Source organism: Rhipicephalus microplus, chromosome 6, assembly GCF_043290135.1.
Source record: "Rhipicephalus microplus isolate Deutch F79 chromosome 6, USDA_Rmic, whole genome shotgun sequence".
NCBI lineage: Eukaryota > Metazoa > Arthropoda > Arachnida > Ixodida > Ixodidae > Rhipicephalus > Rhipicephalus microplus.
Genome location: NC_134705.1, coordinates 187300816 through 187327765, shown reverse-complemented (window position 1 = coordinate 187327765; position 26950 = coordinate 187300816). Strand labels below are relative to the sequence as shown.

The 26950-nt window shown below is 45.1% G+C and overlaps 1 protein-coding gene across 4 annotated transcripts in view; it reads right to left on the bottom strand.

Annotated features, from left to right (window-relative positions):
* The window catches only part of sdt (MAGUK p55 family member stardust), a 43616-nt gene that overhangs the window by 2868 nt on the left and 13798 nt on the right, over nucleotides 1-26950 (bottom strand). For all 4 annotated transcript variants that reach the window (XM_075867255.1, XM_075867252.1, XM_075867253.1 and 1 more), the window contains 12 exons: nucleotides 19455-19736; nucleotides 17139-17314; nucleotides 14003-14188; nucleotides 13313-13544; nucleotides 11613-11809; nucleotides 9599-9844; nucleotides 8839-8914; nucleotides 7871-8052; nucleotides 6256-6443; nucleotides 3710-3774; nucleotides 3563-3640; nucleotides 1988-2155 (listed from right to left, as the gene is read on the bottom strand). In XM_075867255.1, coding sequence (XP_075723370.1) covers nucleotides 1988-2155; nucleotides 3563-3640; nucleotides 3710-3774; nucleotides 6256-6443; nucleotides 7871-8052; nucleotides 8839-8914; nucleotides 9599-9844; nucleotides 11613-11809; nucleotides 13313-13544; nucleotides 14003-14188; nucleotides 17139-17314; nucleotides 19455-19736 — 2076 coding nt within the window. The remainder of the gene's footprint in view (nucleotides 1-1987; nucleotides 2156-3562; nucleotides 3641-3709; nucleotides 3775-6255; nucleotides 6444-7870; nucleotides 8053-8838; nucleotides 8915-9598; nucleotides 9845-11612; nucleotides 11810-13312; nucleotides 13545-14002; nucleotides 14189-17138; nucleotides 17315-19454; nucleotides 19737-26950) is intronic.

Genomic DNA, 26950 nt, shown 5'->3' with positions numbered 1-26950 from the left:
AAGGAAGAGATTGCTTACAGAATTTTGATTTCTGTAATGCGTTGGGAAAAACCAGTGCAAGTCTCAAGTTGCCTGCAACTTCAATGATGCTTGTCAACATTCCCAAATTTCTACTTCTCAGACCAGATCAAAGAGGTATAAAAATAAAAACTGCTTGAGTGGAAATTATGCTTGGGAAAAGAAACCAGACCACTGTCTTACTCCAGGCATGGTAAAAGGTTAGCATACAGCGAAGAAAAGCAGCATTTGCCTCCCACACCATAAGGATTTAGTATCGGTAATTATTCTGGACAGATAGTACTTTACAGGTGTCTTAGAGTTACTCTTTTCCTTAAGAAGTGTGCAGTCCTGGGAAATTTGGGTAAAGATCGTGTTATTAACACTCATCTAGATACTGTTGCCGACCGATTTTTTTCTTTTTACATGGTCATCATCATCAGCCTGACTATGTCCACTGCAGGACAAAGGTCTCTCCCATGTTCCGCCAGTTAACCCGGTCCTGTGCTTGCTGCTGCGAATTTGTACCCGCAAACTTTCTAATCTCATCTTCCCACCTAACTTTCTGTCTCCACCTTACCCGCTTGCCTTCTCTGGGTGTCCAGTTAGTTGCCCTTAATGACCAGTGATTGTCCTGCCTACGCACTACATGCCCGGCCCAAGTCCATTTCTTCTTCTTAATTTCAACTATGACATCCTTAGCCCCAGTTTTTTTCCTGATCCACTCTGCTCTATTCTTGTCTCTTAAGGTTACACCAATCATTTTCCTTTCCAGCGCTCGCTGTGTCGTCCTCAATTTAAGCTGAACCCTCTTTGTAAGCCTCCAGGTTTCTGCTCCATAGTGGTGAGGATTGCCAAGTTGTCTGAAAAATTGAACTGTCCAAAACAGTTGTGAAGACATTGAATTGAAAGTTTATTTGTATCAGAGAAGCCTAAAAAAATCTGAACTAATTTCCTGCTGCACGCTACACTTGGGGACGGGCAGATTTGTTTACATTTGGGTTTTATTGAGGTCAGCCTGTTGGTGATCGCTGCAGCCGAATGTTGTGAGAGCGCACAGATGGTGGTCCTGGCACCAAGCATACAATACTGGAAGCCAGAAACAATAGATGCACAGAACGTATCAGCTGGACGGTTTGTGGGATGCCTTCATCGAAATCTGACCACATGTTACAGGTCAGCAGCCGAGCACCATAACAGCAGAGCAGCCACAGGGGCATAGAAAACCTGATGCGTGCAATGCGTCAAAGACACACTTGACACCACTGCCAACAAGACCACATGCGGCGAAACGGTAACCACAAATGTGCGCAAGATTGCCATTGGGTAGGTTTAAAAAAGAGTCAGTACTCAAGCTAAACGTAGCCAAAGTAGCCGTGCCATTCAACCTTATCACCAAACTCGTAGCCAATAGTAGAAGAGCGGCATTGTGAAAAGAGTTTTTATTAGTTAGCAATGAATATTATCGCTCGCTCTGAATCCACAATATAACAGGAATAAGAGCACAGGGCGTGACTCAAAACGCGTGATTTTGTGTGGAGAATTGAACTCTAACGTCAATACGTCCGAAACATCGGTCATGAAAATGCATTAGTTCTATAAAAAAAAAACTTGACAATACATTTATGAAGTCAAAAATGTTCATTAAGTCTGAATTTATGGAGTCAAAAAAATCCTATAATGACTGTATATTACTTTTGTATGGAACAGTGATCTCTTTTTCGTATATTTAGGCTAGTTTTTATGTTAGCGGAACAAAAGCACCTTATCTTTGATCGAGTATCACATGAGAAAACCATGCTTTCACTGTGAACTGCAGGCGAATGCTGGCTTCACATTTGCTGCTAATACCTTTGAAGGCTTCCACTCCACAATTTTTTTTTTATTTCAACCTCTAAGGCCCAGACCTCGCCTTTCCTTTCGTAGTGACGGGTGAAACACGAATTCTAGATTATTCGTACGAGCTTCCTTGATCTTGCAAGACACTCACGAGGAACTGCGGCGGCAAAGCGCTCCGTGTCCTCCATCAGCTTTTGGCGGAGCTCGTGCCTGCCTATGTTGGACGGTCCAACAAGCACCACGGGCCGCTTGCAGTTGGGACGGGGGTAGTAGAGCGACACCTCTTCGTACGTTGGCACTGGCTCGTTTGCTTCGGACTCTGCGTGTGTTAATTCATGGCCATACGTCAACGAGTCGACACACGTCCCCTACGCACCAAACTGCCCCTTATGCTGAATACTTATGCAATGTATTGCCAAAGCACTTCACCGAATACGCTCGGGTACTACAGATGCAAGCAGAAAAGACTTATTTTGAAAGAAAAAATTTCGCTTTATTTGCCGACTTACGAAAAGCAACAAAATGTTTATAATGTTATTCAGTGACCTGCTTCAAAGCCCCCAACTAAGGACTCCTATGCAACATGTGCTACTGCAGTTGCCAGTAACTTTACTCTCGCTAGCAGAGGTTAGCGTGCCCATGTAACCAAGGCAAACCTGTAGCCAGAATTTTTTTTTGGGGGGGGGAGGGGGGGGGAGCATTTGCTGAAAGCTTTGACTATTTGAAAAAGAAGCCGATTTTCATTTTTCATTAACTTGCTTTCAGCAAAACACTCCCTCCATGAAACAATTTTAAGGGGGGGGGGGGGGGCTAGGGCATTCTTTCTGGCTATGGGACTGAGCTAGGGTACTATAAGCAGCCCAAGGCTTTGCGAGGAAAAACATAGTGCTCCTCCTATACTCCAACAAAAAAGAACAGAACGGATCCCAACACCCCGCAAGAAAAGAGTGAAGCACTCCTGCGCTCCGTTTTACACGTCCTACAGTTTAAGACGGTCAAGCTGTACAGACTCGCCCATCTTTCTATTTTCTTTCATGGCTGCCGGGCCGTCAGAAACATACAGAAAACGCTCACAACACCACACTTTTGTGAGTAAAGGTACGAATGCGTAATTCCAAACCACTCAAAATCAATGGACTAGTGGCATAGGCAGAGATGGGTTTCGACACGTCCCTGATCTGAAGCCGGGACCGAGCAGGCAAGTGTGGCCGAGCGTAATTTCGTGCTCCACGTTTAAAGGCAGAAAGAAATTTCAGGAGATTTGTCAGAAATCTCAGGTGCACAGTGCGCCACCACCTGGCTTTGCCGCTGAGCACGGCAGTAGGGAATTATCAACCAAAACCTTGGAGTAACAAGCTAGGTTGTAACTCAGGCTTAAAGCTTGTATTAAACATCATTAAAGCTTGTAATATCTCTCTCTATTTTTTCAACCAGTGGAGCCAAGGAAGCACAGGGGTAGGCGACTGCAAAACAAACCCTCACATGTACACAACACATCAAACACAGAGGCCGACAAAGGTGAGACCCTTGCTATGCAGTACGCCAGCAAGATAGGGGGAAAAAAACAAGGTTCCATTTCGTTCAGCTCCACATTAGCAAGAAAATAAATAACCAGACTTCAAAATAATAAAGTCTCTCCATTTCCCATGCTTTTGCAGCTTTGAAACAGGTCATTAGCAGGTCGTCATGTTTCAGAGACCTGTGTGAGCAGTGGGGCGCAACTTACCGTCGCTCAAAGTACCAGTTGCACTGCTGCTCTTTTTCTTCTTCTTCTTGTGGTGTTTCTTGGCACAAAGAAATTTTCCTGTAGACAAGAAAGTGCAAACACTGTCAGCGCCTGCACTTTCGCTGCGGGAAAGTAGAGAACCCGTACCTCGCTTGGTCTTCTCCTTCGACCCCGTGTCGCCGCCAGCCAAGGCTTGTTTCATAGCTTCCCGTCTTAAAATAAATAAGTAAAAAAATAAATTTTAAAAATAGTTCACGACGCTGTTTACGAAAACTTGAACTTGAAGAGTGCAACAAGGTTTACAATTTAGTTGTGCCAATATCTTGATTCCACACTAGGTGGTGGCGCAATTTCACAAGACATTCTTGCGAAACTAGGTAAGTTCTATAGTGGCGCTGGTGGGCATATTTGCGAACTGTTAGCAAAGGCTTCTATTAAGCATTTGGACACAGAGCAGGCTAATTTTCTTCTCAAGTCAAAGTGCCTACGTTTTGATCCAATCCAAGTAGTCCAGACACCATTTAATCCGCTCTGTCAGACGAAAGTGTCTCCGTCCTTTCTTTGCCTACCAAATGGCAAAATGATAATTAACATCACTGCCTTTTCTGGTTGCTGTTTTTACGTCTGACCATACATGTTAGTCTTGACCAATCTTGTGCGACGCAAGAGAACGTTTATCACAGAACATGTATGAGATCACACTCTAGTGCAGAGTACGTAAACGAAGTACAGTATCGATGTAAACGAAGTACCTCAATGAACAGAACTTGAAGGGACTAAGTAAAGGGAAGGCACTCTACACCAGTTTCAACTACCGTATATACTCGTGTAAGGGCCGCACTTTTTTTTCGAAAATTTTGCTAGGTGCGGCCCTTACACGAATCAGGCCGATTTAGTACAGGCAGTACAGGCCAAAGGTCTGTACTGTTTATGCAACAGTAGCAGAGTGCAAGAGTCACAAATGACATGCCAGAAATGTTTTTATTCGGATTCCATTTCGCTGTCCTCGTTCTCGGAGGAGCTCGCCTCGGCGTCCGCGTCTTCCCAGAGACGGTCATCTTCGGTGCCGTTCATGGAGTTCGAAATTCCCGTTACCTTGAAGCTTTTAGCAACTACTTCTACTGACATGGCACGCCACGCATTCAAAATCCATTCACACACCTGTTGGAGCGACGCCCGCTTCAGCCGTCCTGTAGGGGTCTTCTCGTGGACGCCTCCAGCCATCCATTCAGAGTAACATCGGCGAAATTCCACTTTGAATGGTCTGTTGACGCATACGTCGAGCGGCTGCAGCACACTCGTCAGGCCACCGGGAATGACGGCCAAGTCCGTACGAGTTGCGGCAACTCGGTTCTTGACGCGGTCGGTCAAGTGGCCCCTAAAGCTGTCCAAAACAAGGAGGGCTTTCCGTTGTAACAGCCCTCCAGGTCTGTTTGCCCAGACGGTCTTAATCCAGTCAACGACCAGTTCCTCGGACATCCAGCCCTTCTCTTGCGCACGTACGACGATTCCCTGAGGGAACTTCTCTTTTGGGAGAGTCTTCCTTTTAAATACGACGTACGGCGGAAGCCTCCTGCCGTCTGCCGTGATGCACAACATCACAGTGCACCTTTGGCGTTCTGCACCAGTCGTGCGCACAGACACACTTTTCGCACCTTTTAAATCCACTGTGGTGCTTTCCGGTGCATCGAACCACACAGGTGTCTGGTCCGCATTCCCAATTTGGGACAGGTCGTATTCATGCTCCCTCCTGAGAGCATTCACGAAGCGATGAAACTTAATGACGTGGTCTTCGTACTCGCGCGGCAGTTTTTGGCAAATCGTCGTTCGGCGCCGAATAGAAAGCTGGTTACGGTTCATAAACCGCGTAGCCCAGCCCCGACTTGCCTTGAATTGTGCCGGGGGTATTTCCATGTGGCGAGCGATGCTGAGGGCTTTGACGCGTATCATGTCAGTCGATACGGCGTAGCCGTCCCTTCGTGTGTCGACGACGTAGTTGACGAGCTCGCTTTCGAGTTGCGGGTACTTGCACTTTTTCCCGCGAAACGCCTTTCGGCTCCTGTTAGTAGCGGCGAGGGCATCTTTCTGATTCATCCAGTAACGCACGCGCTTCTCATCGACGTCGTACTTTCGTCCAGCTTCCCGCTTCCCGTGCTCCTCGGCATAGTCAATCACTTGCAGCTTAAATGCTGCAGTGAATGATCTCAGATGCCGGCCCATCGTCCGTCACGTGCGCTGGCTTCTGCAGGGTTCACTACAACCAACAAAGTGACACCGACGACACCGATCTGAAGTCGCGCTGCCAACGTATCGACACGATGCTAGGAACGATGCCAACAAAGAGGCCGCACAAGGCAAATATGGCGGCGCGCTGTCAACAGCGTGGTCGGCGCGTCGGCGGAAGTAGAATAAAAGCGGAAAAGCGTGCAGCGCCATCTGGCTGTAAATGAACTAACTACACTTTTCTGGCGGGACATTTTGAACTTTTGTTTTTTTTTTTTTTTCGAAATATCCGCTTTCAAAGTTGGGGTGCGGCCCTTACACGAGGGCGGCCCTTACACGAGTATATACGGTACTTCGAGAGATACGGTGGCATGCAGCACACAAATACAGAACCGCTAAAGCTGTTCCGTAGCAAGAAATCTGTTTCCCACGATTCGACCGCGTGTGCAAAACAGAAGGCAAGTTCTCACTGCTGCTGAAAGGACTTGGAAGGGATGAGGCCGGCCAGGGTCTGGTCTTCCTCGCCTTGGCGGTAAGCCTGCCACCAGTTTGGGTCGTCCCGGTTGATGACGTGCAGCACGTCACCCTTCTGGAATGGGATGCCTAACTCTCGGCACGGAATGTACAGGTCCTCGTCCGGCTCGTAGTCAAAGTGGGCCTGTAAAGTAATGATTGCAAAGAAAGCATAAACGTTTACGTTTTCACCAGGCATGCTCTTTTATTGGCAGACCAGTTTCTGCCAAATCGTAGACATCATGACGAGGCGATGCACAGTACACAGTAATAATTTGTGCACTGTTTGCGGATTACAATAAAAATGCATTGCATCCTTGTTGGTAATGCTGTTTCTCTTTGTTTATGATTTCCTTGCTACAGTAAAATCCCGTTGCAATGAAACTGACGGGATGCGCGAAAAAGTTTGTTGCAAAATTTCATCTATACACCACAAAACTAAGTAAGATCTGATGACTATGACTCGATTTTTGGTCCCAGCAAATGCATGCATTGAACTCTTGCTAACTGAGACTTGCTTGGCCACACACCCAGTGAACGTATCTTTTCGCGTACAAACACCCACAAAAAATTTAAAGTTAAACTCTGGGTGCGGGTTATAAGTGAATTTCGAGTGCACAAGTTGGCTTAAATACCGGCTTGCCAGTCATGCCAGCACTTCTTCCCGCTGACTTGACCTACACCAGAGCTCCTGCCTATTCCAACCATGATGCAACATGGGCCTGCACCCCCAAGATGGAATACTGGTGACACTCGTGGTCGCGGATGCCAGTTATATGCAGGGGGGATTACACACGAGAATAATACCATATTCATACTAACCCCGAAGTGTGCCGAGTGCCCAGCACTCCGTGCGATAGCTTAGTGAGAGGCCACCTGAAAACTAACTGTCGAAGCTCGGCACTGCCACAGCCATAAGCAAACGATAGGAAAGCCATAATGATTTCTTGCGCAGCGGTTGCAGTGAGCGGCATTTACGTTTCCAATTTGTGCGCATTGGCCGTGTGTGCCTTCAGAACTGCATCTTTGCTACCCGTGATCTACCCGTGCTACAGCGGTTTTGTCCGCAGCGTTGCGGCAAGCAGCATTTATTCAAAACGGTGTGCATTCAATGCGCACATACTTTCGTGGTCGCCCTGATTGCATCGACACAATCGCATTTGTGTCAGCGGCTGCGGCAGAATGTAGTTACATTTCAACTAAGTGTGCGCTGGCAGCGCATGCGCTGCCAGCATGGCTGTCATTTCCAATTGTGGGGTTAGTGATGATGAGCGGTAGTTTTGCTTTGAGGCTAAATCCAAAACATGACGGGAGTTCTTGAACAATGCTACTACAGCCCACACGCACATGAAGTCCACCAGCAGCACCATGACGGATGGGCCATCTGTCGCCGGGCATCTCAATGGGAAAAAATTTACCAGGATGCGCGTGTGGTGGCAGAAAGCGTGTTTCCTGTGAAAACACGGGTGTTGCGAAGACATGAGTCTCGCGGAATTTCACTGCAAACAGTTTAGAAATCTGAGACCTCATGAACGTATTGGCCCGCAGGAGGTAAAACTGCTGAATAATCACCTTGACATGGATCATGCCGGTGTCCGTGGTGCGAGGCACGATGGTCTCCTGGTTACATGGCACTATCAGGAATGTGAGGGTGCCGGTCATTGTTGCCAGCAGGTCACAGACTTCATTCACCGACTTGCCACGCATGCCGATACCGTTCACTTCCAGGATCTCATCACCCTCGTGTAATAAGCCTGCAAAAGGAAGCAAAGAAAAGAAAACTTACTCAAGTACGCATCCTAGTGGCATGTTTGTCAAACTAACTTAAAACTTCAAATCCGGCTTTCTTTGTTGCAGTCAAGAGGAAGAGTCGCTTACAACGCGAGAAAAAATTCCAAATCGACCCACAGTCATCACTGCCTCTCTCACAAGAATGTGCATAAATGTCTCTTTAGACAGTGCTTACTCAATTTCATGAAGTCAAGCCCTTCTCGTGTGTTTCAAATAGTTGACTTTTCCATGCAACCCAGGCTTGTGTTGCTGGTTAGATGGGAAACTTGAACGTCCTGGTAAATTTTGTCAAGGATTCTGCCATAACCATTCAGCCAAACGTAATGCTTCAGGTGGTAAGGACGAACCTTAAACTCTTGATATGCGTAGCACTTGCATTAGCCGAAAAAAAGTACTAGTGGTTTGAGCACAAATCAGATAGCATGAGTGCCTGTCACAGGTGAAAGGCAGATGCACCGTGTTTCTGTGGGCGGAGTTTATATCTTTTCTTAGGTTGTAATAAACTATAATAACCTGCTTATCATGGCTAGACGCCTCATTCACTAAAGCGTGCGGTGGTAAATTTCTCTGGGAGACACTTTTCTAAAGCCCAGTTGCAGCTTCAATTCGAGAGAGCACTGAGAGAGGCGGAACAGGGGTGGTCTCTTTACAAGGACAGCTGGTTGAGTGAACGCGCTAAAGAACATCCACCGAGTGAGTTGCACAAACTCTTCAGGCACGAGTGTCCCATAGTACAAAGAATTTCTTACCACTCTTCTCGGCTGCGCCACCTTTGACAATCCGTCCGATTATGACGCTCTCCCCTTCGTTCCGGACAGTTGCACCCTGCAAGAAAGAGCCAGAGTTAAGCCGTCAAATTCCAATGGCCAACTGGCAAAAAATAATTATGCTATTACAATGTTCCAGTAAATGCATTACAATGCATTGAAGTAATCGATATAAAGGACCGAAGGTGTGCACGGGGACTGCTTGTTCGAGAGTTTGATGGAAGCTCATCTGGTCAGGACGAAACTTGAAGCTGACATATAAACGCCGGCCAAATACAAACTTAAAAAGCCAAGACGTGTCAATTTCGCAGCGTAGCAACCTTGGGCTAGTTGGTATAGACCTTGTAAACAGGCACTTTCTGAACTGTTGCACGGGAGAGCCAAATCTAACATCCGAATGCCTTGGCAGCACACTTTTTTTGGAGTGGGGAAGGGGGGCTAACGCATATTAGCAACAGCCCAGAAGGGATTATGGAAGCAACCAGGGAGCCTTTGTTGACAAGATGCACAGTTTCATCTTCATACAGGGCACACACACGAAGACAATAGAAAGAACTGACTATGTGAGGCTTGTTCAACTGACCAAGGCTTCCAGTGAATGAGGCTTCTGTATGGAAGCTGAAACATCTTGCCTTCAACTTGTTAGCTCGGTGCGAGTTTTTCTTTCTCCCGTGACCGTTTAACTGTACACATAGACTAATAATGCAGTTGTACCAAGACTAGTCATTGGTCGCTGTCTCACCAGTGGTTCGTTAGTCTTGTCAATGTGGACAATCTTGATGCTATCCTCCGAGTAGTGAGATGCCCTGTCCAGGGCCTCATGGGCGCCTCCGGGGCCAGGCGGAGAGTGCGCAAGGCGTGGCGACGCTCCGCAGCGTGCCGCAATGCGGTCGTGGCTCAGTAGCAAACCATCTACGTCTAGTCGGCTCAGAAAGTCTTGAAGTTGCATTGCCTCAGCCAAGGGACAGCCTTCTAGTAGGGACAGCACCTGCGGAGACACCACAAAATGTATGATTTATCGGGCTTAATAACCTGCTTTGGTTAAGAGGGACATCATAGTGGCGAGCAGAGATTAATATTTTTGACCACCCATAGTCCTGTAACGTGCACCTAAATAAAAGTACACTCACAACATTGCATTTCACCACCACTGAAATGCGGCTGCTGCTATCTGACATGAAACCCACAACCTCGTTTTCAACAGTAAATACCACAGTTACCTGGTCACCATAGTTGGTACCGCAGTCTAATCTCATTTTAGCGACCCTGAGATTAACAATTCTTTCATACTAACAACTATTGTGAAAATCCACCTCCAAACGTCCACTGGTTTAATATAAAAATATTCCACTATGCCGGACAATCAATAAGGTTGTTTCATCCAATTATAAAATTTCACTCAACCAATGTTTTAAAATAATGTCTAGAATTTTATCGCCCGTGTATTTCAATAACACACCTCATCAAGATAATGAATTGTGAATTTAAAAAGTTACTCGCAGCAGTGTAAGCAATACCTAACTCTGTGCGTGTCACTACAGTGATCCTCAGAACGCCTTCCCATTACTCAATGCACCTGCCGTATTCTAAATGTGTGACAGTCCTACAGCCATAACCATCGCCTGCACTTGTTTTTGCATCAGGCTTCGCTAGCTTCACCTGCTTGCCTTTGTTTTGTCAGGCCGCTTGTCTGCATGCTTATTGCATGGCTGTTTTGCTCGCCTTCAGCTTGGTGTTTGTACTTTCACGATGGGCTCCGGAAGCAGCAGGAAAGGAGCGCTCACAGTGAAAAATTCAACGCGAGTTACCTATACAGTGAAGTCGCCAAAGAGTCCTCGTGCATGTTCGCCTAACACTTCAACACTACACATGGCGTGACGAGAAAGGGTGCACATCTGCTGAGCTGACGACTGACAAAATTTACGCCATATGTCGTAATAAGAAAACGGCAACAAGGGCGATGAGAGTGAAGGTGACGAGAAAACATCGAGTGCAAACGAACACGAAGAATCGGTACCTAATGCCAATGTTTCGGAGTGCATAAAAAGGACGTGCACTTCGAAACAGTTTCTTGCAGAGGTTCAGCTGCACCTGTCAGGCAAACATCACGCTCTTCAAATAAACATGCACTCGTTCCATGAGGGAAGCTTTTCAAATAAACATGCACTCGTTTCATAATACCTCGCTTTTTTTCTTTTTCACTTATTAGAGAGTAACGCCATTGCGTGAGTACACCCAGCGAAGGTACATGACTTACTTAGTAGCATTTACGATTTTAGTGCAAACTCTTCATTTATTTTTCACAACAGCGACTTTGATTGATATGACTGATATGTGGCGTTTACCGTCCCAAAACCACCACATGATTATGAGAGACGCCATCGTGGAGGGCTCCGGAAATTTTGACCACCTGGTGTTTCTTAACGTGCACCCAAATCTGAGCACAATGGCCTACAACATTTCCGTCTCCAACAACAGCGACTTTTCAAAATAAGAAACAACCAATAGTGATCCTTTGTGATTCATTCTGCAGAGATTTTACGGTATGTGGGCAGTGTGCACTGACAGCGGTGAGCCAAGAGCGCAACGGCAGTGAGCACAACAACGCTTGTGCTAATTTCTTAAATGTACCGTCTTTATTTTCTGTGTGCAAAGCCCTTTTCCAGACTGAACAGACTGAAATGGTGACTATCAATAAACCTAGCCTGTCTCCCCCTTGTGTATGCTAGGAGCCAGCTAGGAGCCAGAGCAGCCACCTCTTGAGCCAAGTCCTGCGCATTCGAGCAGACGGGGGTGGGTGGCCTCTGGTAGCACCAGGCCTGCTGGACGTTGTTGCTGACGGCCAGCGCCCCCTGGAAGCCCGGTTCCTTCAGCAGGTTGGCAACGCACGCTAGTGAGCCCGCATCATCCAGGGGCTCCAGCCTCTTGAGGCACTGCTCCAACTCGTGAGCTTCTGCACATGCAGCGCCACCCAAGGACAGCGAGGAATGATTAGGGGATGGCATCAGCGGCAAGCATTCGCAACTGCAACAAGGTCTGAGCAGTGATCTCCCAGGTGCACATTCGGTACTTGTTTTTTTTTCTTCTGTCATCAGAATAAAACTGACAAATAAATTAGGGAATCGTAAAAGCATCAAGGTATACATTCTGGGTATCGACAGTACCTAAAGTGTGGACTTCACGAAATGCTACTGTAAAAAAGTCGGCCACATCTGCCACCTGAACATACAGTCTGCAGTTTGGATTTAACGCCTCTCCATGGGTAGCACGCGTGCCAAATGCAATGCTGTACTCTTCCACTCACGGCCGTCATTGACTGCATTAGAATTCATCCAGCTTTTGCGTAAGACCTGCAACGTAACAGGTGCTTTTTCCGCATACTGTACATCTATCACTTTACATAGCCATGCAATAATGTTCTCCCTCTTCTATTGAGAAACTGTTCCAAGCGTATCAAACAATCTCTGTTGCTGATTGTCACCAAGTAAAACTCAATAACTGTGAGTTTTACTGACTGTGTGTAGGTCATTGTTACATGTAAAGCTACATTAGAGACCAGCTAAATATACATTGCCTTGCAGTAATTAGGCTTTAACACATAATCTGTTCCTTGACATTACAACATGATTATGTTCCTTTACGTGCCACCGTACTGCGAATGCACTGTGGAACTGTAATTTGTCTGGATTACGAGGACGCTCTAGCTACACTACAGTTTTAGAAGCCATGATACATGCAGCTTTAACAGACGACCCAGCAACACAAGGAAGCACACCGAGAGGCATAATCGAAGCACAAAGACTGGGAAGGCGAACTCAAGTCCCACTTCATCCCAAACTCGACGGCCAAGACAGCGGTGCCGAGTACAGACAAACACCTGCCCACACTAACATTGACCTTGTTACATAGACTTCACAAGATACTTCCCAAAAAACACTATCTTGTGACACAGTAACAGTACCAGAGCACACAGCATTTGACAGATGCTATTTCACCACTAGTTAAGGCCATACTTAACTGGTTGCGAGTGGTATGAACTGGAGTTGGGAAGCCAACTGGCATCCCTTGACCAGGACCGGCAGGCGACAACAGCCAGTGGGGCCCTGAATTAGGGGCTCCATCCATAGTAATCAAGGAGCCTTATTTCATTACAGTTGTCTGTTTACAGCTGGCTGCTCCCATGTTGGAATCAGGAGGCCATGCCTCTCCACTCTTTCCCAGGCTGCAGATTTTTTTTTTTTAGGGATGGGGGGGGGAGGGGGTTGAACCACTCTACATCTCTTCGTGCATGCATTTGTACGTGTTCATGTACACGTGTAGAAATTAAAATTTTCATGGGTAGGGAGGGGGGGGGGGACATGAACCCTCAAGCCTTTACCTGCCCTTCGTCAGCTACGCTAGTGGTCAGTAGTCTATGCACCCTCTGAACTTGTAGCGTGAAAGGACGGGACCTCACCGTAAATGCGGCTGGGAGGCTTGTGTGGGCTCACAGGCAGGAGGCGGGCGTCCGAAGGCAGGGTAGCGCCGAAGGAGCAGGTGTCCTCTGTCTCAAAGGCGGCGTTGAGGATCCCTTCTGGGGCGTTCTGCTCCAAGGCACGGAGCTTCTTGGAGCCCCGTAGCGACGACCGCAGGAACTCCTGCTCTTGCGCTAGCCGCTCCTCTTCTTCTTTGCGTAGCCGCAGCTCTTCCTAGGAAATCGAAGGCACAGCTTCACGCACTGCTATCTATCCATGAGCGACATTGAAGGAGCAATCGATTGGTGGAGAACTAGCTGGTGATGCATAATTGACTAGCCAATTAATAAGCCAGTTGCTTTTGCATAATGAAAAAATTCATCAGTGAACATATGTATGGCATACTCTCCATAAACTAAAATCTCCGATGTGAAACTCCTGCTTAATTGAAACAACTGCCCAAAATACAATTGATTGACTATTTAAATTCTTCACCCCAGTTAATTTCTCAGTAAATAGAACTACTGTTAAATGGAACATCCTTCTCTGATCTCTTCTGATTCCGCTTAATTAGAGTCTACTGCACATTGCAGAATACATGCAGAAGTAGGCCATTTATACAGAAAAAGAATAGAAGAATCAAGAACCATTTTTTTACAATCAAAACAAATGTATTGTCAGTGTAAACTCACTTGATACTTTCGGATTCGCTCCAACTGGTCTCCTGTTGGAGCTGCCGATCCGTTGAGCCGGGGAGAGCCCTGAGGCCTTGGAGGCGGCGGATAACGCGGCGCGGTCTTGGCCACCGCCACAAAAGACTCGGGCACGTCCACGGCCATCTCGCGATGAGACTGCCCCGTCTCCACCTCGGCTGGACCCTGGCAGGTACGACAGCACCAAGGCAAAGCTATTTTAGATCGGCCCCGCGCGAGAACATGCCTGGAATCCTCCATTTTCCCTGGTAGCCCCACAAAGCCGGCAGTGTACAGTTCTCATGATCGAAACACCACAACTCACAAATTTTAGTGGTGGCAACAGGAAATTTACTCTTCTGGAATGCATCCTTATGGCAAATTTGGTTAAGGGAGTACTAGCACTAAAACCTCGCATCGCGTTTTTTTAAAATTGCAATCGGTATCTAGTGACTCATTCATCATGGCTGGAAACCATGTGCCTGAGTGCGTGATAGTTCACTATTTGGAGATGCTTTGAAGTGATGCTTGTTATGACTTGCAAATTTTGGCTGTGCTGTTATAAAAAACTCAACAGTGTCTAGTATACAAAAATGCACCCCTAAAAGGTGTGCAGGTCATATGTGTATTTTCATGGGTCATTTTCCAATAATTAATGCTACATCAATCATGGGCTTGTTGGTGATCAGCAGATATGACAATCCCATCTATTATCGAGGTGGCTTGTCATTTCCCGTGGCCACATTTCATAGTCGCCTAGGTACGAACACCTGTTGTTGTTGCCTGTGCTAACTGAATCGTTGTGCCTTTAAGCAGGTGGAATAAAATCTCAACCGCAGCATCGAGGAGGGACTCAAAAGGAAGCACTGGACAATGCGATAGAAAAAAATTAAGAATAGTAGTGCGTCAGACACGCAAACCTAAAGCTTTGGTTGACCCGTTTCCTCTACAGGAGAAGAGCTCCTGCATTTTTTTTATTATAATGACTGATGTGCCCAGTTGCTTGACATGGCTATGTGACTTTGCTACGAATCTGCCATTAAAGGCAATACTGGCTTCAACGCAAGTGTTCAGAGCTGAAATTACAGCAATACGATATGAACTGACGACTTTGGATATGAAAGTATGCGCATTACTCAGCTTTAAGTCAGTGTGTACGATACCGTACTCTAGCAGCGTACAGCGAGTCAAAAGGAACACTGCCAGAAAGAACACACACACATAAAGAGAGAAACAATTTCACTTAAACTGAAAACAAGTGAAATTATTTTCCACATCAATTTCTACTGTTTCTGAATGTTGCTCGATTCAGAGTTAATCTGTGCTGACACAAGCACTTCTTTAAACTTTCCTGTTTGTGTGTTTCTGCAGTATTACCAAGACACACACCCACAATATATATATATATATATATATATATATACACACACACACACACACACACACACACACACACACACACACACACACACACACACACACATACACACACACACACACAAATGTTATTTCATCTTTTTATTCTGCCTCTAATATGACAACCTCTGGCCTTTTGCAGTGAAAATGTTGATAAAAGGCAAGCAAAAAACAAAAAACACACACATTACAATCAGTCACTTGAGACAGATTGAGCACAAAGCCCTCTTGCTTTATGTTGACATACGTACTGTGGCACGCAGCTGACTACAAACAATTTTACGTAGCTTCTTTCAGCTGCACTGGCTGCCGATTTGAAGCAACCATGCCTCACTGCTGTCTCTGTGGCCTCAGTTGAATTAGGAGGTTTGTGTTTTATGAAACCGCAAGGAGACCCTACTTCAATGTCCCAACATGTACCTGAGTGCATTCCATAAAAAAATGTAGGAGTCACAGCATGACAGTAGTGCCGTCACGCTGGTGGAATGTCTGACATTGACAGCGTCAGAGCTTCACTACGTCACTTAAATTTTTCTGTTCTTTTTTTTTCTTTCTTTTTCTGCAATACCACACTGGATTCCACGTCAAGTTTGTCTTACAAAAGACACTCCATTTATCTGCACAGTAGGGTGCAGTTTCATCACTGTCAGACACAACAGCCTGAACAGGCTACTTGAGGGTATCCATAGATAAAGACACAGACATTAAGATAACGCTCCCCCCACACTCCCGCACGTGATAAGCAGGGAATGCATGTGACATCCCATACCCTCCTGATGCAACGCAGGATAACATGCCTCTGTGCCTTGATGATGATGACAATATGTGGGCTTTTATGGTTTGAGAGTCAACAGCGAAAGACACCCAAGGAGAGTTAAGGAACATTGTGAATTATAGTATTATCACTGACCAGCCGCAAACAAGACATGGCATTGTAGAGGACTTAAAAGCAGCTGCTTTCAAGTTTGTAAAATGTATGACAATCGAAATAGTGAAAATGACAAGGGAAGCATGCCATGAGTATAATGGTATGTTAGAACGCAAAAATATACCAAAATGCTTTCCTTCACAAACTTAGGGTCTGTCTGTAAGTAACGAGACTGGGTCTGGTAAAAACATTGTATTGATCCAATCAGTACACATCATTGAAATTCTTCAAAAAGGTTTCCTGGGGCATAAATACACAGAGCGCAACGTGATTGCCACTCTGCAAAGGATCCCTGAAAGTCGGCTGCCATGACCTCTTTCAGCGACTCTAGCTCATTGGACGACGGAAACACCGTCGGAACGGTGACCTTTCAGGTTCCTCTTGAAATTTGGGAACGAGAAGAAGTCTGCCAGGCTTTCATCAGGGTTGTATTAGGGCCCTAATATTAGACCAGCGGACTAGCAGGGAGCCATTGCAGCGTGGGAACAACGTTTCATTCGGTGTATTGAGGGTCAACAAAACTACTTTAAAGAGCTTAAAATTTATGTACCGACCGCATCAATAAAGCTTTTTTTAGCAGATCCAGCCTCATTATTCATGGACAGATCCTGCATGCCAACAAGGCCAAATGGCAGTTATTCTAAATACCAAAATATCTTGCATTACAACACCACTTCAACGTCACCAGAGCCTTCTGGCTGAAGGACCTGTAGGTAAGTTCCCTACAGAATGTTACAGTTGCGCTGCCGAAGCCATGCGCTAGGTATCCCATGGAAAAAGCAGACTGCGCACCTTCATGCCGGGAGGTGGGGAGAGCGACTTTCGGGGTGTGGGCACGGGCGGGTTGGGTGAGGTGAGCATGGGTTCTGGCAGCTGCTGGGTCAGTTCGAGCTCCTGGTCTGCGACGACGGGCGCCACGTGCCCGTTGGCTGAGGTCAGCGCACTGCTCTCGGGAAAACCCGACTCTCCTGCATCAATCGGAGGAGCGCCACACTGGTCAGGTCACGTCAACAACTCGAAAGTTACCGGCGCCGTCGACTTACAATCAGACTGTCGATTGTCTGAAACCATGTAAAGGGACACTGAGATGAAACACCGAAGTGTTTAAATTGATAAATTGTACTTTTAAAGCTCTAATGACATTATTAACTTCACCATTGTATGTCTGATAATACAGAAGAATATCTTCACTTTGACTTTAAATTCACTTCACCTTTAGATATCCTGCCAAAATAATCATGGATTTTAATGAGTATCTTTCATATTTTGGAGACATTATAACATTTCCTGAAGCTTGGTCTGTTAAGTCTCCGGAACCATGATGAAACAATGTACTTCATTTTTATTGATTAGCAACAGTGTATGCTCTTGTACAAGTTGTCAACGTCTATGACGTCATGGAGACTGGTGCGGGAATTTCAAGGCGGCGGTGCCAACCGCATTTTCTTTCTGCAAGCTTTCTCACTTCACCAAGCAACCTCTCACATGAAGCATTCTCTATTTTGACACGCAGCTACACAAGCCATTATGAATAACCAACAGCCGATGAGCAAGTCTCATGCATTTAAAATAGGTCAGAATATCTTCCCAGGAAAAACTAACAAAAAGTGGCATTTCCTTACACTTAACATTGCAGAACAGCTATATTTATGCTAAATAACATAACTGAAAAATCTAAGTAAGGCAAGATTTGTCATTCAGCACAACTCATCAGTTAAAACACTGTCGCTCACTGTTCAGCAAAGGTACAATGGCTCTGTTGAGCATTCTCTGGAGTCGGCTACCTCCTCATCAATCCGTGCTTCATAATAATGACTGGCTCACTATATGCCACGGCATTTTACAAATACTTTGCCCGTAGAAACAAGCTTTATGCTGCATTCTATTCGGCAGATCTACCTCGAGATTTTTATGCTCTCCAAGGAGCAATTCTATTTCAATAAAAGGCTGCGAGCAGCCACCAAACACGCATTGCTCCGTGGAGTAACCAAACTTGCTCTACCAAAATGGTCAGATTTGCTGAGAAGTGTGCCGCTGTGGGAGCGAACGCGTTCCATCAGCTAATTTGAAGACAGATACTTCAGTCAGCGTGACATGCTCTATCCACGATACTGTCGAGCACTCGCAGTCTGCCATTGGAATTCATCATCAATTAAAATACCAGCATGCATATTCTGGCCCTGAATCGCACACAAGATAGCAGTAAGACAACCAAAACATTTATATTTGTTCAAAGTCTACTGTAATCAAAAACAAGTGACACAACTGCATTTTCTGTATCCCAGAGAAAACAACAAAGCCAGAAAAGTGCAAGAGCCATGCCACACCCACAAAAGTAAAGCTGGAACAGGTTCCCCTTTATGTCTGGCCATACAAAACAGCATTAAATAAAAAAAAAATGGAGGTGCTATTAGAGTAACAAGGCATATAGTGTAGAAATTATAGTTAGTACTAAGTTCCCAAGATATTCACAATCAAACACACATTTCAAATCTTTGCAATGCAACAACATATTTACACTCAAACCTCGATGTAACAAACTGTGATATAACGAAATATTGGTTATAACAAAGTAAATGATGATCAGGCTTTCAACAGATACAATGTTATGAACATACCTTTATAGCGAATTTTCGGATCTAACGAGGTCATTTTTGTTTAAAATGCAACTTTGTTATAAGGAGCTGTGAGTGTATATATTTTCTATTCAGTTTCATATGTGCATCTAGTGTGTATTAATGAATTTTTATGAATATTAGCAGAACCGTATTTTCTGCTTCTTGCTAACTGTTGTATAATGCTAACCTCTAATCCACTGCGTAATTTTAGATGTACTACTAATGCATCTATTTCTTATCACTGTTCACTGCACTGCCACATAGAAGAACTCCGGGCCCTTCGTCAACCCACCTTTTTCCCATTGGAAAATAAAGATTAATGATGTAAAATAAAACTGCACTTCCTCGTGACAAGAATTACTACTACAGTGGTTGCATTGGGTGTTCACACTTCAATCTACATCATGAAGTGTCAAACACAATGCACCAATGCTCTCCCCAATGCGATGTCGATTCAAACAAGGAACTTATTGATTGGGGGAACGCTCACCCCTTGAGCCGTGTCGCTGGAGCCTCTGGAGCTGGGGCACGGAGGCCACGTAGACGGGGCTGGCCTCGGAGGCGAGCAGCAGCAGGCCGTTGGATCCCGCTTGCTGGGACGAGGGCGTGGAAGAGCGCTCCTCCGCGTTGAGCTCCTGCGACAGCTTGGTCATGTCGACCGGCCGGATGCGCTGCAGCGCCGACAGACGCTCCAGCCGCTCGCGGGCCTGCTGCTCCACCGCAATGACAAAGGCCTCTTGAACATGGCTGCTGCTCTCCGACAAGTCCAGCACTAAGTCCGACGATCAGGATGGAACGTGGAATGAGGGGAAGGAAGAGGGAAAGGGATAACAAAGCAAGGCTTAGCAAGATGAATTTCTTGGTGGCCGTCTTCTATGTCTACTGCAGGAGATATAGGTAGCACTGACATATTTGTAGTACCAGTCCATAGGTCTTTCCTTTCTGGCTACTGGCTAAATACATAAGACGCTCAGAATTATTGAATAAAAACCACCAATGAGACTAGTTATGATCATCTGCGTGCCAGCTCATTACGGCATTTCTGGCAAAAAGATTGCAAGCCTCGTAGCTCAAGGTTTCAACCATAGAGCCAATACTGAAGAAGCCAGGTCCAAGCGCATCCACCCTCTGCCTCATTCCACAACATAATGCAGCATTACAAACTAGCCGGAAGAATATGCCCCCAGCACACAATTTACTACCTAGAGAGCTATAGAGACCACTCGCATTCTACAGGTCAGCACGTTCTCGTACCCAAAAAGAAATAACTTCACAGCCCCGAAAAAATTCACTCTGAAATGCCGCTTCTGCAAAAAATCCGAATCTCTTCTGCATATAGCCAGGCGCTTTTTTATATTGAAGTATTCTGAATTCATCCACAAAGATCTTTAGCAATGGTTAGCACACACCTCACCACAATGCTTTAAAAGCTTCGAAATTACGATCATTCTGTTAAGATTGCATGTAGAACGCAAACAGGCTAGTCAATTTGGGAGCTTATCCAGCCACCAACATTAACACTAGAATCTTCTACAGCAGATGCACAAAATCAGACGCGCTTTACCGCTTGGCAAATTAGCCAACAACCAGCGGTCTGTTCACCGCTACAGCTGCACAGTACATGTTGCTTATACAGTGACTTTTCATTTTTTAGGCACATGTTTACTTGATAAAGGATTTCATCTTGATGCTGCCGACTGCTGGCTCCTTCAACCCTATGACCATGTGACATCCGATGGAGGTGCTGTTTCGTTCATGATCCAGACACCCCCGCGAAGCGTTGACCCAAGCCCAAGCCATGAAAAAACAGATGCTAACGACAACCCAAATTGCCTAACAAGTCACAGGCAGAAGGAACTCCCGCCAGAGTACAGGCTGCTTACTGAAACCATCAGACAGCCCAAGACCTCAATCTCGACATTGACAGTAACAGAGACCACTCCAGTTGCCCCTACATCAATCAGCTACATGAACCTAGGGAGCCACCAACCTTCTGTGGGCCGTCACTAGAAGAACCAGAAAGCTATTCTTAAAGGTACAACTGCATCGCCCTTTCCAAATGAACCTCAAGGCCGGCTACTGGCATATCAAAGTAGATGAGAGAGACTGAGAAAAAGACTGCCTTTATAACTATATATAGCCTGTTTGAGTTAAAGGTCACGCCCTTTAGTCTTTGCCCAGCAACAGCAACTTTCCAACGTGTCATGGATACAATACTGGCTGGCATGAAGTGGGATATGTACCTCGTGTACTTGGCTCACATCGTGTTTGCCTCGCCCTTCAACGAACACCCCCGGCACCTGAAAGCTGTGCCTCAAGCGACCAACATCTCCGGACTCACTCTGAAGACAAAAAAGTGCCGCTTCGCATACGAGGATCTCTTGTGCTATGTCATCCTGGTCTAAGGACACCTCTCGTCACCTCTCTTTTCAAATAAATATTTTTATTTCTCTCTTGCTTTCTGGTCCATAACTGAGAAAACGTTGTGAGGGTGCCATCACTCATTGCAAGCTCGTTCGCACCTCGTGGCGCACATGTGTTTCGTAGATAAGGAGAATTTAAGTTTAACAGTCGCTGAGCAGCAAGTGGATCTGACATGATCTTCACCATGATCATCATTATGGTTAGCGTGGTAGTGCCAGCAGTGACGCCTGGCGGCGAGGCTAGGTGGTCAGACAGAAAAGATTGGGGAGTCTATGTTTGGTGAGAGGCGTCTGGCGCAAACAGTCGTCTGCCACAGTGAGTCTATGGGAATGGCTCCACGGGCCGTCTCCTGTGGGCCCCTCGTGATGACTTGAGCGTTGACAACGCCACCTTCACGTTACCTAGTGTTTATTGTTATGTTCACAAGTGTATAGGAATAGTGCGTAAGGTTGTATAGCGTGCTGATCACTAGCGATTTATTCATTCGGCTGATGATATTTGCCTATGTAAAAGTAATTGAATAAATGTACACGATGTTTGGCAGGTTCAACCGCGCCTCCTGTGTCCGTCCGCTCCGAGAGCGTGTAGCCTCATTTTTGTACACATTGAACAAGGGCACATAACACAAAGGAACGGGACAGGCACCGACTTCCAACTAATTCTGTTCCGCAGTGCAAACAAGGTTTTTATAGCTCGGCCAATACATAGGCTGATGTGTGTGCGCATCACAGTTTTTTCTTTTTCTTTCATTCTAACAACCTAAGAGCAGCAGCATGCTGATGCAGGCATCACCCTTCTGCCTTATGTAATACATGTGTATCCCTTCTCTCGCCGTTTTCTCTTCTGCTCTACCTATGAACTCTGCTTCACTGAACTTGGGATGGCATATTCACCATGAAATGCATTGTCATCAGGCTGCTATTCAATTGAGACTGTGCTGTCTAGCCCGATCAATAAAACACTACTCATATACCCTGCCGCGGTGGTCTAGTGGCTAAGGTACTCTGCTGCTAACCTGCAGGTCGCAGGACTGAATTCCGGCTGCGGCGGCTACATTTCTAATGGAGGCGGAAATGTTGTAGGCCCGTGTGCTCAGATTTGGGTGCCTGTTAAAGAACCCCAGGTGGTCAAAATTTCCGGAGCCCTCCACTACGGAGTCTCTCATAATCATATGATGGTTTTGGGACATTAAACCCCACAAATGAATCAAAACACTACTCAGTTGGGCCAATATATATTTCTTTTGGCAACTCAATAAATTAAACTACACAACCTCAGAGGAGTACTCATTAAATACGGCTGTATGCTTTGTGGAATGAAATATAATAAAATAGCATGAACACAACTGGATGCTTTGTGTAATAAAATACAATAAAACAAGGTAAACCAAGTTACCTGCTTTGTGGAATAAAATTAGCTGGAAGTTGGCACCTGTCCTGTTCTTTTCTAAAAGGTTTTCTCTTCAATTTGTGACAAAAATATTCCACAGCTGTGAACCAGCTCAAAGAAGGGTTCTGCGCTCCTTATGGTTCTCCCTTTCATGAAATGTTTCCTTGCACAACAATTACAGTGTAATCCACTTACAACTGCCTAAAGATAGTACACGAGAATTAGGCCAGACTGTTACAATGCTCTTATGAGAGAAATCTCACACAGTTTTACAAACAGCCTCTACTTTCCAGTTGCAAGCTTATGACGTGTGTGTACCTCTCTTTGTCCTCAGTCTTCCTTTCTTAACTCTAGGTTTTATCCCAATGTGCAGTAGTAACTAGCCCACCTATCTATACAGCTGGAAGCCACTTTACTCATGGAATAAAACACAACATAAAAAATTATGTATTCCTACCGGCAAGTGCAAATACTCGACATTAGCACGTCACATTGCTATAGATGTGGCAGAGGTTCAGCGGTAGATGAAACGCTCGATCAGATAAAAAATTCTTGAACGCGAGGTGCCGATGGTGCCCGCACTTTGACCAGCAAACTTGTCTTCTTGCAATTTTATACTAATAATAATATGTGAGGTTTTCCATCCCAAAACCACGACATGACTAAGAGAGACGCCGCACCAGAGGGCTCCAGAAATTTTGACCATCTGGTGTTCTTTAACGTACACTGGCGTCGCACAGCCCCTGGGACTCTGCCATTTCGCCTCCATTGAAAGGCTACCGCAATGGCTGGGACGGAAACCGCGACCTTTGGTTCAGCAGCCGAGCACCCCAGCCACTGGTCCACCGAGGTGGATTTTGTGCACTCCTCTTGCAGTAGCAGCAATAAAGAAGGTAAGTCCGCTTGTCAAAATGTCAACTCTAGCGACCACCTTATGTTCCTGAATATTTCATCTCTGTGAATGTGGTAGGAAAAGTTGACGCTACCTTTGATGAAAGCATGAAGTAAACTTGCAGTGATAAGACATATGATTGTGTAGACGAACCTATGTGGACTACATAGACTGAAACTGATGCATTTCATTTCATGAGTACTCTACATGTAGAGCCAATGCACTTAGACCAGATTCACAAATTTATCGCAAGCCAAAAGGCCGCAGTGGTATCACCCTTTCTGTATTAGTTATACAGATACTATTATGAAGCAGCAGCCTTTCCCTTAAGAAGATGGATTTATATATAATGTATGTGATCTGTCTACTAGCCACAGCTTTAACTAACTTTACAGCTAATGTGGTAATACCACTTGTAGGAGATTCAGCCTTAAACAAAAACCTGTTTCTAAGAACCAGGGGCTGCATAATCTGGCCATCTAAACATGCAGCTGATATTATAAACACAACCTTTGAAGAGCACCTACAGCACTCAAATTAGTGTGATTTGCAGCTAAATTCGCTTACGAGTATCAAACTACGCAGCAGAAAAAATAACCTCTGCTGCTCACCTACGAAAATTTCATGGCACACAATGTGCAAAATTGTTTTTACAGCACATCATACTTTTTAAGATGTATATACTGTATTTTGCTCAGTGATGCTTTCAAACTTTGCTATATCTAAAAAAAAAAAAACTGTTCCATTACAAAGCACTCCATTTGCATTTTTCAAAATCAACATAAATCACCTAACAAAGTGAAAGCTTCAGCTAGCTGGTTTGTCAAACTCAAAGGTCAAAGAAGACAAAAACAGACTGAAAGCACTCCATGCACACTTTCATGTTCCTTTTCTGCTCCCTTGTATTTTGCACTATATGCAGTTGAAAGGTGGATTAGCACATTCCTGATAACGAGGATACAGGGGCCACAAGCCAACATACTTGACACTGTGATATAAGGTCAATGTAGCAGACGTGATTACAAAAGGAGATAAGATTGCAAGTTGGCCGAGGACGACCGATTCCAACCGCTACGGACACCAAACTTTCCGCTCGACCCTCACATTTTTACAATCGTTTTTGTGGCTTTGTGAGCGTTATTCCTATTCCTTGAAACGACGACCAGGAAACCACATAATAGTAGGCAGCAAGGGCATTTAAACTATTGAAAGTTTATATCAACTAGATTCTTGAAAAACAACACATTCTACTTCATGACCAGATGGGTGGGGCAAATTGGTAAACTGTGTGATAAATGTAACAAATAAACAAATATTGATGGAGAGAGGGTGAAATGAGTTCCTTGGACCTCAAAGAACCATCACAGCTTGTTTCTTCAACACGGCCACCACGTAGGCGTTTTCTCATTTAGTGAAAGGACATGAACCGTGGGCACATGTATGAAGATTGTCAGAGTACGCAGATTGTCAGAGTACGCAGTATGTGTTCAGCCTTCACACAGGGCCTCTATTTCAGCCATGAACTCTTGACACTGACATTTCTGCAACCTAGTGCACTATTGAACTATCCGTTTAAACAGGGGTTGTGTCGAGCCCCTGCCGACGGATTTTTCATCGCAAGCTTCCATCTTCCCTTTCCTACCGTTTTATAGTACACTCTTGCATACTGTTGAATATAACACGTTTAGCTGAATGCAACAATACGAGACAGTACACACGGCATGTGCTACATATAGTAATAATCAGAGCCATAGCCAAAGGCGGGGGGGGGGGGGGGGAGTTTTACAGAGGAAAAACAATAAAAATAGGTGCTTTACAAGAATTTCAAAATGTACACCCCCCCCCCCCCCCCCCAAAAAAAAAAGAGAAAATTTCTGGCTACGGGCCTGGTAATATAATTACATCTTCTGTCACTAGTTTTACTAAAGAAGTACTCTTGTCAAGGATGCTCATCATCATCCTACATAATGCCTGGGGAAATGTCATTGCCCTGTGGTCAAATCTGGACATTCTTCAGGCCTGGCACGCTGAATGTGTTCAAGGTAGAGTAGATTATTACAGCCACTTACACATGTCGCAGTACATAGGACTTAGCAAGTGCTTTCATGCATTAATTTCTCATTGAAACAGGCTGGTATAGTTCGATTACTCAAGCACAAGGCTACTTTTAAACATGCAGCTGGCCCAAAGGAAGCTTATTTAGAGCAATGCAAGCTTTCCAGGTGGAGGACCTGTCACAACAAGGCATCACAACATGCAGCGAAGCAAAGAATGTCTAGCAAAGACCGCTTGAGCGCACTTAGAGGGACTCTAAAGACAAAAACTATTTTTCTCGTATTATTAAATTACTCGTTCACGATACCAAAAAGGCCATGCTTGACGCGACAAGGTGCTTGGCACGTGAGAAAATGGGCAAAAAGGAAACGCGGACTACAATACCACTTTGGCGTTACCGTGGCAGTAGCTGTGACGTCACAGATTTTAAAAGCATCTACAAGGACATACGTATTTCCTAATAGATAAAAATGAAGTACATTATTTTTTTTCAGGTAGCCAGAGCCTTACCATAATAAGTATCGCGAAATTTTGTTGAGTCAATGTGGCAAAAATATTAAAGAAGGCACTTCGAAATCCGTAATGCCACCATCAGAGGTCTAAAAATGAAACTTACTGACATTGATTTTCTCATCTATTAATGAATCTGTATTCATAAAATTAACAACACTAGGGTTTTCATATTATAATTTATCAGTATAACTTAACTGTTTCATTCTAGCGTCACAATATCCTTCTACTTTGCGTACACCTGAAAAAAAAAAAGAGTCACAACCTAATGTTCAATGGTCCTGGTAGGTCGAAGGCAACTGGCGACGACGGCACCTGTTGCCTTCGGCTTGAGCCAGTCTGGTCTCAAACAATGACTGCAGCACCGAATGCCTATCATTGCACAACGAAGAATGCCAGGCCCAATGCGACAGGTTATGCAAGCATAGCTGTACTTAAAAAGCAGCCGTTGACAAAGAAAGAAGGGCAACTCCGTTAGATAAATGCATAGCATTCATTGCCAGTAAAACATTCCAATTACTGCACATTCATCTACAATCGATTACGACCTAACTGCATGCTTATCAATCACTTATGCAAAATAGTTGTGCAAGCTGGTTTCCTTTCAAAGGGTAAGTACTTGTGGAAAGAAAAAAAAAACGACGTTCGAACCTGGAATATGAGCTTTGGCTGGGCAGTGATATCATATTCCCTGATGATATTTGCCACAGAATTAC